The following is a 14,694-nucleotide window of genomic DNA, read 5'->3' on the forward strand; positions in this document are numbered from 1 at the left end:
AGAAAACACTTGTGTGTTTGTGCAGGTCCTTTGATATTCTGCTCGTCTCATTTTGAGCTTGTAGCCAGAGGTTTTGAACTGTAATTAGCTTCTGCTCCAAACTGCAGCGTTTTGTCTATTTCAGCCAACAAAAATGGTAACCGACCTCAATTGAATCTTTGCAGAGTTTCCCTCAAACACGTATCATTATCTCCTGTCCAGTACACTCCAGTATACAGACACAGAAATGTTAATATGCACTTTTATCTCCAGCTTGCAGGTTGCAGTTGATACACGAATTTTCAGGTAACTGGTCAAACTCGTAGATTTGTAGTTCACATTTGACTTTATATTTTCAGCCTGTTAGTAGGTGGTGTTACATAGTGTCAATGGGGGAACATTAGATGAAGATAAAATATCCTTGTCAGAGAATAACTAATAATAGTTAATGTTGATGCGCAGCAAATGGGTTTAATGGTGTGTTACTGTTTCTTATTTCATGGGCTGTTTGGGATTTTGGTGCCAACGTGTCTATGATTTTAAAATGAAGCATTCAAATACTGATTGGGATTCCCGTAGCAGTGGTCGTAGCTTTGAATAATTCAGGTCAGTCCTGCTGATCAGACACGGTTGTTTGATTGCTTGAGGGCACAAGAAGCAAGAAATTGTTGGGTTTCTCTCTTTATTACTGTGAAGTCTTGACCTTCATATGCAAATTGCGTTGAGATGACGTGCTATGATTTAGCACTCATGAAGTAAATTGTTAAAGATCGTCTGGTACAATCCACTCGCCTGCTCCTGAGGTCAAAGCTGAAATCTATAATGACATAGTCTTCGTCAATGAATTCCTAAAGCTATGAAATAATCTTCACAAGTAGTTCTGTCTCCAATTTGGGGAAAAAAGGTGTTTATCTTGTGTCATTCTGTGTTAAAATCATGTTTTATTGCATTTATTCATGTGGTTCGAGTATTTCCCGTTATTGTTAAATTGAAACAGAAAGTATATTTCAGCCTGGCTTATTTCCCATTAAAGTGGCTCTAAGTGTCACACTGACATTTCACTCTTTATTTCCATTTCTAGAGATTTAAGGTGATGAGGAGTTGAACAAAACAACTTATGAATGGCATTTAGCAGCGAAATTAGCACGAGCTCCCTGCAGCTTTCCAAAGACAGACGATTTTTATAATAACAATGATTCAAAACTTTACAATAAAAAATATCAATAACAAGAATGATGACGATTTTTACATGAATCTTTTTAAGTCTGGATATTTTTCAAACTGCATCAAGGATCTCCATTTGGACCACCACTAGTATCTTTATCTGTACACACCAGTTTATTTCTATATGTGGCTTTCACTGTGAGGATGGAGGCAAAAAAACAGCAGGATGTACTGAAAAACAGCAGCTCTCTGGAAACTGGAGGTGTTGCTGTGCTCATTATTCCACTGCCCACTGAGGAGGGAAAGTGTTGCAGCATAGAGTTTAAGCTTTGGTAGCAAACTGGGAAAATCTCATGTCTTTGGATGGCTGTTTGCCAAACATGCTGGAAACCAACTGGAAAAAGAACGCACAAGAACAACCAAACCGGACGTTCAGCTCTCCATAGGCAAAGCAAAAGCTAATGGAGTCAGCAAAATGTCAGTTCTGCTTGGGTTATTTATGTGGTTGCTTCAAAACAAACATGTAAATTAATTCATGTGAAAATCAGCTTTTATGCTACCTGCCCCATTCAAAGGGTGTAAAGTTCGTGTAAGCCATAATAACGACAAGAAAAGCGCTCAGATCGCAGTACTCCACCAAGACTGCTCAGTCGTTGTATCATTTCGACGGATGAAATCTTGAAAAGATTCATGGCAGAAATCACGGCACCATTTAATGTAGATGTACCCACAAACAAAATGACCTTGCACTGAGCACAGGCTTGTGTTATGCATGTGTACATTATGTACGGATAAAGAATCACGTGACCTAAATATGTAGCGGGAGGCAGGAATTGATGGGACTCAGAAACACCCCCACAATTTAATCAATTGTTCCTTGGATCATTTCTGATGGATAAGTCCTGATAAGTCCTCAGTGGTGGATTTGTAGTAGGATCACAATCATGTGATCATCAGCAGGCAGCTGATGTAGTGTTCACTTGTTGTCATAGTTACAGTGATGCCATGCTGCTATCTTGCAATGATACTCAAATCTTTAACAAATCCGTGGATAGAGACTATAAGCTGCATCAATGCCAAAATCTAATCACTTGGTCCTTCTTTCATTTCTGACCTTCCCTGAAAATTTCATCCAAATCCATTAGTCTGTTTTTGAGTAATGTAGCTGACAGACAGATGCTGAGTGTCACATAACTCTGCCGTTCTTTGGCGTAATAATAATTTGACTTCACATAATGATGACCAATTTCATGAGTAACAAGATCTAACTGTCCCTTTTCCATCACACATGTATCATCAGTACAGCTCATTGGTTTGATTTTCACTCTCCTGATGAATTACCATCATTATACTTTAGTCTCTATGATCGCATATTACAACATCCATCCATCCGTTATCTATACACCACTTAATCCTCACTAGGGTCATGGGGGGGCTGGAGTCTATCCCAGCTGACTCAGGTGAAGGCAGGGGACACCCTAGACAGGTCACCAGTCTGTCACAGGGCCACATACAGAGACAAACAATCACTCTCACATTCACACCTACAGGTAATTTAGAATGATCAATTAACCTCAGCATATTTTTGGACTGTGGGAGGAAGCCGGAGTACCCGGAGAAAACCCACGCATGCACAGGGAGAACATGCAAACTCCATGCAGAAAGATCCCGGGAAAGCCGGGACGCGAACCAGGGACCTTCTAGCTGCAAGGCGAAAGTGCTAACCACTACGCCACTGTGCAGCCCATATTACAACATATCTATTAAATATATATATAAAAACATCTTGAAAATGGCTTGTTTTGACAATACGCTCAGAGGAAATATACCATAATTCTCCTCCAAGTCCATTTGTATATCAATTGTGCTGCAGTTAATGCTCTTTTTAAAACAACTATTCCCTTTTTGACATGTTTTTCACCCACTTGTTCTGTTTTACATAATATCACTCTCATGCACAGTAGTATTCGCCCAGTACCTCTGTAAATGGTACAACGGTGTGTGCAGATGGCGATAGTGTGCGTGACTGAGGATGATCTTGCTTATATAAAAGCACAGTTGTGTATGTTTGAGTAAGATTTATGACCCCAATCAGCGGTGTGACTGTGCGTATACAGTAAGTGTACGCAGCCGGAACCAATGTGATGTATTTTTCAGATTACAGTGCTGTGTGCGAGAGTCGGCATGATTTATGGCCTAAACAGCCTCCTGTACTTATAGTCTCTCTCATGCAGATACTCTGGTCACTAGTGGATCTGCATATTTTATTTCTGTGCATTAGACTCCGACCGACTGGAACATGAAGTTTGTGAGGCGAGCTGCAGCCACCTTAATGAGAGTGGACTAAGTGCATTAATAATCTTCCTTTTTCTTGACGTTTGCGCTACAAAATCTCCATCTTTTATTTTGTTTTGCTCTCCGCAGTGAGAAGAGGAAGCTGCAGGTGAACATTGCGAGTCCCATCCAGTGCAGCATGAACGGCAGGAAGTGCACGGTCATCGTGGAGCCCAAGATCAACCAGTCGCAGCCGGACTTCACCAAGAGCCGATCCGGTTACATCCTGGCTGTTCCTGGCAACTGAAGTGGGCCAAAGGCAGAAAAAAAAACAAGAAATGACAGCTGATTCCAAAGCAGGCTGGGATAATAATAGCGATGATTCATTCCTTGTGTTTTTTTGTTTTTTTCTGCAGAGCTGCTAATAATGTGACAGTGCAGATAGCTAGGATTGAGGGGAATTGAGTCCTCGATTTGCGAAGTCACATGCCAAATTTTTGTCGATTTCTAAGCAATATTACTATAAAAATGCAAAATATTGTTAGCTAAACAGGTTTAAACTAAATCTGCACTATGTGATTTTTCACCAGAGTGGTGTTCTTTATTTTTTTTAAATCCAAATTTCAAATTTCAGTTTTGCTTTGTGCAATATTTAGTTAATTGTCGATGATTTCTGAGTCCGGATGAGCGGACACAATGCAGCAACTGCTCTCAGAACCACTGATGCTGCATAGTAGGAAAAAAATCCAAAAGCTCTGCAGGAATTTCTAATCCCTGCTGCTCTGTGTGTAGGAGCCAGATCAAACTGAGAAATGACGATATTCATGTATGACTTTGATCAGTTATTTCTGCTTTAAAACCGCAGAAAAACCCCTTTTTGTGATTCATATTCTAAGGAATTATAATGTTGGTGTCCTTTAGTTGAAGACTTACCTGCCTGGATGCTAAATGGAAGAAAGTGCAGCTTGTGGTTCGTTAAATGTTTACAATCACAAAAGGGAACAGCGAATTAGAAAATGTGGTTCAGTCTGAGTCTGAGGCACAAATTCTTCGTTTTAGTTGGACAGATGTCGAGGGGGATATGTTGAGCATATCCTGAACCTGCTACATAGCACACCTTCAAGTCTATTAATTTAAATCTAGCATCTTATACTCTATGCAATGTCTGTAGTTTTATAATAATCCTAATAATACTGCTTATACATTAAAGGTTAGAATATACTGTAAGTGAACAAGATTACAGATATGTGTATGCACAGCACTTATAATGCATTTAGTATAAAAAGGGATGATATAACTAATACTAAAGGCAAAAAAGATAATGACCAAAGCGTTTCTTTTTTCCGACACGTATCTTCAGTTCATGTTCTTTTGAAATGTCAGCCTTAAAGGTCCCATATCGTGCCCTTTTCAGCAAATTAATGGAAGTCTCGCCTGTCTCCAGGATGTGTCATTCACTTTTTCAGCTCAAAATACTGCAAGGATGGTTTATTTCATCCTCACTGTATTAATCCAGGTTTTATTCCTGGTGGTAATTGGGCTGTTTGAGTGTCTGTAAATTTAAATGAAGTTGTCCCCGCCCCCTTCAGGAAGAAAAGTCTCCATGTGTGAGACCAGAACTTTCTATAGCTTCTAATTTTCTCCCTTTTTACATGGAAATATCACCAATTTCACAGAACAGCAGCTGTTTTTACCTCATGTGTTTGATAATTTGTTGTGGTTATTTTTTTTCACACTTATTCTGTTGTTTTACAACAAAAACAGGAAAAATGTGTAGCTGAAAACAGCTTTCTGAGGGAATTCGACTGTGTTAAGTTAGAGTTTATGTGAGCACAGGGAGCAGGAGAGAAGTAAACACATGTAAAGGACTGAGTTTCGTTGCACTGAAACACAATATGAAACCCACTAAAGTTGTAAAAACAAAGAAAACACAATAACAATGGATTTTCATTTTATAGGACTTATAATGCTTTAGCTTAGCAGCACAGTGTTGCTAACAAGTACTGTATAATCCCATATGAACTCCAGCCCGTGAAACTTGCCTCATTCGTGGGAAATGTCATCATAATTGCTTACATTTTAGTCTCTATTTCATACTTGTTATGTTGTCTCATCACAGAAACCAAGAAATCTAAAATGAGAACAGTTTTATTGGGAATTCGACTGCAGTAAAATACAATTTATGTGAGCACAGGGAGCAGGAGAGAAGTAAACACATGTAAAGAGTTTAGGTTGCACTGAAACACAACACGAAAACACAGGAACCCACCCATGTTTTCAATAGATTTCTACCATATGGGACCTTTAATGCTTTAGCTTAGCACCACAGTGTTGCTGACCAGTACTGTATAACCCCACATGAACACGAGCCCCTGAACCTCATCTCATTTGCTGGAAATATCATCTTAATTGGCAGGATTTCAGTCTCTATTTCATACTTGTTCTGTTTTCTCACAGCAGACACCAAGAATTCTAAAATGAGAACAGTTTTATTGGGAATTCGGCTGCATTAAAAGGCAGTTGATGTGAGCACAGGGAGCAGGAGAGAAGTAATCACATGTAAAGAGTTTAGGTTGCACTGGAACACAACATGAAAACACAAAAACACACCAAAGTATTTAATATATTTTCACCATATGGGACCTTTAATGCTTTAGCTTAGCAGCAGAGTGTTGCTAACCAGTACTGTATAACCCCAGGGGAACTCCAGTCCTTGAACCTCGTCTCATTTGCTGTCTTTGTGTTAAATGAATAGCCTAATGAGTTGCCCTTTGCAATAGCCTTCCACTTGTCAAATATCCCCTTCATCACAGAGAAAGAGAGTGCGTCTGCCGGACTGTGTACTGTAATGTGTGTCGATTAGCTCGTTTTCCTCTTCTTGGCTCGGAGACTGAGCGTCTGGCTAGCGGCCACAGCGAAAGAGTGAAGACAGAAGGGTGTGAAGTCTGCAATCAGACTGCCGTCCCTGTGACATTTTTCTATTAACAGGAGACTATTTGGAGACTCTTTTTTTGATCTTATCTCGCTAAAAAATTCCATCGCTGCTCTTTAAAGTGTAGAAAAGCCAACTGACACCAATCAAATCGTCGGAGCTTGAATGAATCTGTCCTGTTCTCACAAGCTGTCGGCTGTGTGGAAAGTTTTCACTCGGCTCAGAAGTGTTAGCACGTCGCAATATGCTGTTTTTTCCAATAATTTGCAGAAATTCGAGGCGGCATGGAAGCTCACGAGATGGAGATGTCTGGCTTTATAATATGTGTTTGATATTAATACGCTAAATATATTGGAATAGAAGAAGGTTCCAACAAAACAAAACCACAAAGCATCCTGCAGTTATTCGATAATTGCAAACACAGATGGCTATAAAATGACATTTGTTGAAAGCCACAGTGCATTTCAGCAATGATACTAATATCCATCTACAGACTGAGTACACTAGACATAAACAAAGAAGATGTTTTCTTCTGTACAACTGTCCTGATGTACATCTGGTGTTGGGGACAACCACTGTAGCAGACAAGCTAACCGCTAACACGCGACCTAAAGCTATCATGCTAACTGCAGACTTCATTAATCCAGTAAATGAAGCGAAGGAATCTGAACTAGTGATCTGACCAGCTTTAAGATAAAAACCAAACTAACTGTGAATTAGTAGCTTGTTAGCTCAGTCGCTAATGAGACAACTTAATCACAAAAGTCTGCAGTTGTGTTAGCTCTTTAGTGAAGCAGCTTATACTTTGACACGACAAAAAACTAGCTAAAAAGCTACAGTAGCGTCATTCATTGCATCCAAGCCTAAACCTACCATTAGAATTTTTAATATTGCAAATGTGCCCTCACTGAAATTAACAGATTAGATTTGTTTTTAATGCAGCTAGGCTCGAAATTGAGTCTTAAAGATGTTGTTGGGCTTTTCCTCTTTGCTTTAGTGTTTTATATAGCGGCTTTTTGTGCATTTAAAACGTCGACAAACTTACAAACCCCAAAATCCATCACAAATGGAGTTGCTTCATCTCTTTGAAAACACTTCTTCTTACATGCCTGAAACACCTTGAGTGAAGTTCTTCTGTTACTTATTGATGTCATCATGTGACACATTTGCATAACACCAGCCAGGCAGCTAGTTTGACCCTCAAACAAAGAATGACCAGCAGATTCATCACTATTTCATCGCTAGAGTCTCTTCTGTTAGCGCTATGTCTCTCTACCTATACTCATAGATCCTGAGTTACAGTACATATCCAAGTTTGGCTAGCTTTTGTTGGACCAGCTGACCAATCAGAGCAGAATGGGTGGCCTTAAAGAGACATGAGCAAAAATAGAGCATTTCAGGGGGTGAGGTTAGGTGATATAACAATGTACATTGTAAGAAAAGCATGTAAACATGTTCTAATAGACCTTAAAAGTAAAAATATAAACCTGCAAATATGCATTATATGGGCTCTTTAAAATGCTCCTAAAATATGAAAATTCAAAGATTGACATTCCCATGACAAATGTGCAAACTACTATTATTTAAAGCTCCAGAAAAACTTCTAATTGGACCTAGTAATAATAGTTTTCTCGATTCCCTGCGTCAATAATGAACTCAAACTGCATCTACTATTAGAGCTGCAATGATTAATCATTTAACTGTCAACTATTATTCATAATCTATTTTCATCATTAATTAATCCATTTGGGCTATTCTTTTAGAAAAACTGTCAAAATTCTTTGATTACAGCTTGGATATTTGGTTTCTTTGCTTGTTTCTTTCCTCCTCTACAACAGAAAACTGAATATCTTTGGGTCTGGGACCAAACAAGACTTTTAAGGACGTCATGTTGGGCTTTGAGGGACATTTTTTGACATTTTATTACCAAAAAGCGAATTGATTAATCGCAAAAATGATCCACAGATTAACCAACATTGAAAATAGCCATTGCCTCTTTGGATAGATTACCCTGTTATTTGAATATGGAAGGTATCAGTCAGGAACCAACCACAGAGATTTTGCTGTATTGTCTCTGAGTGAAAAACAGTGAATGTGGGTTGAGGAACGACAGCCCAAGGTTATGAATCGGAGCTCCCACTGTGTCTGCCCTAGTTGAAGAGGCTGAGGCTCTCTTGTCGGCTTCACCACAACAGAAAGGAAAACTTGTTAGCAACGATTGTAGCCGCAGCAGCTCCTCTGACGGTGCAAACACATAGTTTATCTTAATTAGTTTGCAAGTGGCCCCCGTCTTTTGAAGAAGCAGATCTCCTTTCTACCTTTCAGCGTTCCGGTGAATGACCTTGTCCTTTTTGCTCTGTGAGACGCTTTGATGCAGAAAAAGGAGTTGTTTAGGGAAATGGGTGCAGCACGGATTAAGGGAAGTGACATTGGTAGCGTTAATGGATGGTTTTTCAAAGGAGCAGGAGTGTGTGGACTCTAATACTGCAGCTCTCCATATCCTACGGCGTGGTAAATCTCCCACAGGGCTTGTCCTGCTCGCTGCTCGGCTATTCACCGCCCATCATTAGGATGGACTCCATGTCACTTCTCACTTCAGCGCTCTCTCTTTCTCTCTCTGCTTTCTCAAGCCCAAAGGGGGTTGGTGAGCAAATCCTCGCTTGGCCTCCTCGTCTACTTTCCCTGCTTTTTTTTTTTTTTTTTTAAATTCCACTCTCTGCCTCCCCCATTCCTCCCTCCTCTTCCCCTCGTCTTGTCAAATCACTTGGCTTCTCGCCCAGTCGGGCTGACTGTACCGTCCTGCAGGGCGCTGGAGGTTTTTTTCTTTCAGACGTCTTGTGCCCAGGAGGCGTGGAAATAAACAAGGAAAGGGCAAGAAGATGTCAAAAAACAACAGGAATATCTGGCAGCAACAAAAAAATAAAGAAATTAAGCTAAAGCTAGTATATTAACAAACATTCTCTGCATCTAAAACCTTGTCTTTGTTCTTGCCAACAGAGAAAATGAAAAGATAAACCGATAAATTAATCTGTCCGCACTTTGTGACTTCCTTAACCTGTCTGTAGGCAGACCAAAGATATCCAAAAGTTTCATTTTGTAACCACACTCCCACACAAACTTGCAAAAAATACATTTATTTGTGATGTTTTGGTGCTAAACCTTCATCAGACCTGATAGCATCCCCGTTCCTTTTTGACACATTTGAAGTTTTAGCACCAAAGCATCACAAATAAATGTGTTTGTGCAAGTTAGACAGTATATTCTCCTCCATCTCCTGTGCAGAAATGACTTTGTTTGACTCCTGCACACTGTCAAGCCTGCAAAAGTACAACTGTTAGCAATGTTTCGGTGCCAAACCTTCATCAGGCCTGATACCACCATCACTACACCTTTTTGCATGTTCGTTTAATGAAGTTCTTGCACTAAAAAGTCACAAATTGGTATATTTTTGCAGGATAAACAGTGTGCATGAGTCAGTTTGAACCTTTAAGATGTGTTAGTCTATCTCCATCTTGTGAAATAGATGTGCAAAAAGTTCCTTTGTCCCTCTAAAGATGTAAATCCTCGAGCAAATATGACCTAAACAGGAGTAGACTGTGGATTTGTATGGGACTATTTTCTGTCGCGTATGAATACACATTTGGTGCTAAAGTGAGTATTTCCAGTTCGCAGGTCAGTATTTGAGGCTCAAAATCTTTTGCAATGTTTTTTCATGCTAATAAAAGAAGAAACACTGTAAACCTTGCAAAAATACATTTATTGGCAATGTTTTGGTGCTAGACCTTCATCCAGCCTGTTAACGTCACTATACCTTTGTGTAAATTTGCGTGATAAAGTGCTAGCATCAGAATGTTTGAAATAAATTGTATTTTGCAAGTTACAGTGTGTAATGGTCTAAGTAATTTCCTCAAACAGCTGGACATTGTGGTTTTTAGCTCATATGACTTAAACAGGAGTAAATAGCGGATTTGTTAGGGATTATTTTCTGCAGCGTATTAATACACATTTAATGCTAAACTGGGTATTTCCAGTTAGCAGGACACTACATGAGGCTGAGACTAAAAGTCTTTTGCAATGCTTGTTCGTGTTAATGAAAGTTTTGACCAGCCTCCTGCTGCAAAAATTCATTTATGTGTAGTGTTTACATCACTATACCTTTTTGCATATTTGCGCAATAAAGTGCTAGCATCAAAATGTTAGAAATAAATTAGATTTCTGCAAATTACAGCATGTAAAATAGTCTAAGTAATTTCCTAAAACAGCTATACACTATGGTTTTTAGCAAATATGACTGAAACAAGAGTAAATAGTGGATTCATAAGGGACTATTTTCTACGGTGTATTAATGCACATTTGATGCTAAAGTGGGTTTTTACATTTAGCAGGACAGTATGCAAGGTTGAGGCTTTAAGTCTATTATAAAATAATGATGCTATTAGAGGAAAATGTCACTCAGTGCAACAGTGTGGCTCATTAATGTACTTTTTAGTAGTTTTTGGAGAAGAGCAGAGCTTTGGTGTGCGGAGGAATATGACCTATCAGGTTCTGGATGTTGTTGGTTCCTGTAATTTCATGAGATTTAAAGTGAGAAAAATGTTAAATATCACCAGATTTATGTTTGTTTGTGTTTTTAAAGTGCAAACCTAATCATCAGTGATACTTTTTCCACTATATTGATCACCAGCTTTAGAGTTAAAACACAAGTTATTTTTCTAAATACCATGTTATGAATAGGCTTTAAAGAATGTCAAACATGAATGTCAACACTTGGAGACTCTGTGCCATTGTGTTCTTCCCTTTACTGCTCAGTGAGAATGACATTCCTCCAGTTTAAGTGTGGTTTTTTTTTTTTCAACTCGAGGCTCTCTATTATCAAGCCCATCCATGTTAGCCAAAGGGCACCAAGTTCCAATTTAGTTCCTGTAATTTATTCCGTAGCTTTAAGCAACATGTGTATGTACCCACCATTCATTCAGTATGTACCTAATTTTTTATTCAGTTTATACTTTACATATTTTGTGTAATATTTCCCCATAAATATCCTGTAACATCCAGATTAAGTCTAAAGGGAAATGCTGTAATGCTGTTTTGTGCAGGTTCCGTAATGAGAAATATTTCATTAATCACTTTATTAATAAATTTATTTGCTTCAGTAAAGTGGCTGTGAGCCGTGGTGCTGTGTTCTGATGAAGCGTTTAGCCTACATATCACGCAGTCTGGGACCCGTGATGTGGTAATAGCTGGGGCTGAGCTCGCCGCTAATCCGCCCACTAACAGCTGTTTCACCGGGTGACGTCGAGACGGCTGAAACCCCTGCAGTCGGCATGGCAACGCCGCTTCCCACTGCCACTGTGTCAGCAGCCATCATCAGCAGAACCTCAGCAGGGGTTTATAATCCGCTGGCTGATGGATGACGATCTGTTGCTGAGAGTGGGATGACTCTTGTCTGTCTTTTTATGATTTATTTTTTAAAGGCAGTGACTAAGTAGGACCGGACAGAGTGACCCGGTGGGTAAATGAATGGACGGACTGAACCAACCCAAACTAATCTGTCTGACTGTGGGAGGGTTTTGGTATCTTTGAAGCTGCAGCCCTGATTCACATCCAGCGCTCATAGACTTTAACTATGACTGAGAGCTGACTAACAGTTCCATCTTAAAAAGCTATTTAAATTCATCCACCGCACTAAAGTGTTCACTTCTTGACCTCAACTTCATTCTGATTAAATTTAGACTTTTTCAAAACTATACACAGAAGTCTGAGCATCCATTCTGATTCTGCAGTTACAAGGATGTTCTACAATCACAATTTATTGTATAAAACTTAAAAAATGTTGCGCTGACACAAAATCTCAAAGCAGCAGAGCCTAGACATGGATGTGGCAGAACTGAGTCAACTTTCTAAACCCCTAAAACCCATTTGCAGGAATGAAATGCATGTTATCTTGTAAGAAATTGCCAAAGTCGCACCATTTATCAGAACCAAAAACTGTAAAAACAGGGAGAATCATTGAATTTTCAGCTTTTCGACGGTCCTTGAACTCCTCAACGTGCCATTCTTTTGGAAACTTTAACCAAACCTAAGCTAAAAACCATGATTATTCAATCAAAATCACTTTTTTTTTTTACATGTCTCATTGGTAAAGTCAATTTGTTCACCCTTATCATTTGCTTACACAGGCAAGACTAAAGTGTTCACTTCTTGACCTCAACTTCATTCTGATTAAATTTAGACTTTTTCAAAAGTATAAACACAGAAGACTGAGCATCCATTCTGATTCTGCAGTTACAAGGATGTTCTACAATCACGATTTATTATGTAAAACTTAAAGAATGTTCCACTAACACAAAATCTCAAAGCAGCAGAGCCTAGACATGGATGTGGCAGAACTGAGTCAACTTTCTAAACCCCCCAAAACCCCTTTTCAAGAATCAAAGACATGTTATCTTTTAAGAAATTACCAAAGCGGCACCATTTAACAGAGCCAGGAACTGTAAAAACAGGGAGAATCATTGAATTTTCAGCTTTCTAACGGTCCGTGAACTCCTCAATGTGCTCTTTATTGGAAACTTTAACCAAACCGAAGCTAAAAATCATGATTATTCAATCAAAATCACTTTATGTAAATGTGTCTCATTGGAAAAGTCAAATAAAATAAACTGAATTTGTGCTCCATGATGCAACCAAGAAAACTAAAATCATGTGACTTTTCGGTTGAACTGCAGGCAGTGCTTACACAGAGAAACAAACAAAAAATATATAAGTTGTGAAATATATGAAATATTTCTTGTTTTATGATCTGTTGCACTTAACGGTGTTAAACTATACAGAAAACATCTCCAGTTCTCTCTACTTTCAGCCATTCGACCCAGACTTACTCACATTGTGGTTTTCCAGTGTCCTGCTAATTTTTACTCCAGCAAACTGCTGCAGGCCAAACAGTCATTTTTTTCAGTCACTCACCCTTATCATTTGCTTACACAGGCAAGACTGACATATAGAAGTACACAAGAACTCTTATGCAGTATAATAAGCTTTTTTATGTAGCCCTCAGGTGATTAAAACCGGAAAGTTCTGCTTTTGTAACTGCTGATGAAGCTCATATGATAATTACAATTTAAATTACATCAGATTAGTATATGTAAGACCCTGATGTCAGAAGTGTTCTGCTCAGGACACCGACCTAGTTGAGTCATCGCTCTAAGTCTACAGGGTTCTCTAAACTCTGGACACATAGGAATTCTCATTAACTATATTTGTTTGCCTCCACAGAGTATACGGTTTTGTCAAAAGAAGAAAGAGTTGAACTGGTACTTCTCAGTGAAGGATGGACATGTGGAAAGACAGCAGATGAGAAGAAACGGGCAGCGTCATGGACAAACCCCGTTCTGGACGACCAAATGTATCAGCCCAAACTAAAGGACTGATCATGGCTAAAATTCATGCTAGAACCAAAAAAACACTTCCCTAACCCTAACCCTATCTTTCCATATGTCAATCCTTCACTGAGACGTACCAGTTCAACTCTTTCTTCTTTCAACAAAGCCAGCTAAACCTAAAGCTACATGTCCACAGGGCCGCTTTTTGGTGGGCGGGTCACTAGTTCGCCACTAGGTGGTCACATCGGACCAACATGGCGGCTCGGTCCCAAACTTTCTCTTTTATTACAATAACAGTTCAGCAAAAAGTGTCTCTGAAAGCATTTGAGGCGAGAAATAATCGGCTGAATCTGTTCTGGTTTTAGTTCAACGATGACTAGTTTGGGCATTTTACAGAAGTTTCGCGATGCGTCGGACCTCCCCTCCCTGCACACCATTTGCATAAATGAAGCTATTTTATGCAAACGAGCTCCAGAATACAGCTCGAAACCCAACCAGCATGCAATGTGGTGCATCTCTCAGACAATGAATGGGATGCAAGTAACTGACGAATCCTGTGGACACGTACTTTAGTTTTAGCTACGACAGTCCTGATACCGGCTAACGGTGTAGCCAGCCCATAATCGACCATTTTTCAAGACACCGAAAGGGCCTAAGACTTAAAATGTTGAATATATTCGCTATAATTGCACTTTCCAGTACCGTAATTTCTGCACAATAAGCCACTTCTTTTTTCACACACTTTAAACCCTGCAGCTTATACAACGATGCACCTAATTTATAGATTTTTCAGGCAAGCATCATGCCGCCAATATGTTAAGCCTCGTCACATCAGATAATGAAATTACCGAACAGGTCACAGTGGAAAAATGAAACTGTTCAAATTAAATCAAACGCACTCACTAAATTCTTCAGATCAGTCATTTTGCACTTCATGCACACACCCTCATCATGGAAAACACACGA

At 39.3% G+C, this 14,694-nt stretch overlaps 1 protein-coding gene across 2 annotated transcripts in view; it reads left to right on the plus strand.

Moving 5' to 3' along the window:
• The window catches only part of myo1d (myosin 1D), a 173,418-nt gene extending 161,912 nt beyond the window's left edge, over positions 1-11,506 (plus strand). For both annotated transcript variants that reach the window (XM_023288912.3, XM_055004369.1), the window contains one exon: positions 3,568-11,506. In XM_023288912.3, the coding sequence (XP_023144680.2) occupies positions 3,568-3,724 (157 nt within the window). In that variant the 3' untranslated portion in view covers positions 3,725-11,506. The remainder of the gene's footprint in view (positions 1-3,567) is intronic.
• The last annotated feature ends 3,188 nt before the right edge of the window (positions 11,507-14,694 follow it).

The sequence above is a fragment of the Amphiprion ocellaris genome, chromosome 18, assembly GCF_022539595.1.
Source record: "Amphiprion ocellaris isolate individual 3 ecotype Okinawa chromosome 18, ASM2253959v1, whole genome shotgun sequence".
NCBI lineage: Eukaryota > Metazoa > Chordata > Actinopteri > Pomacentridae > Amphiprion > Amphiprion ocellaris.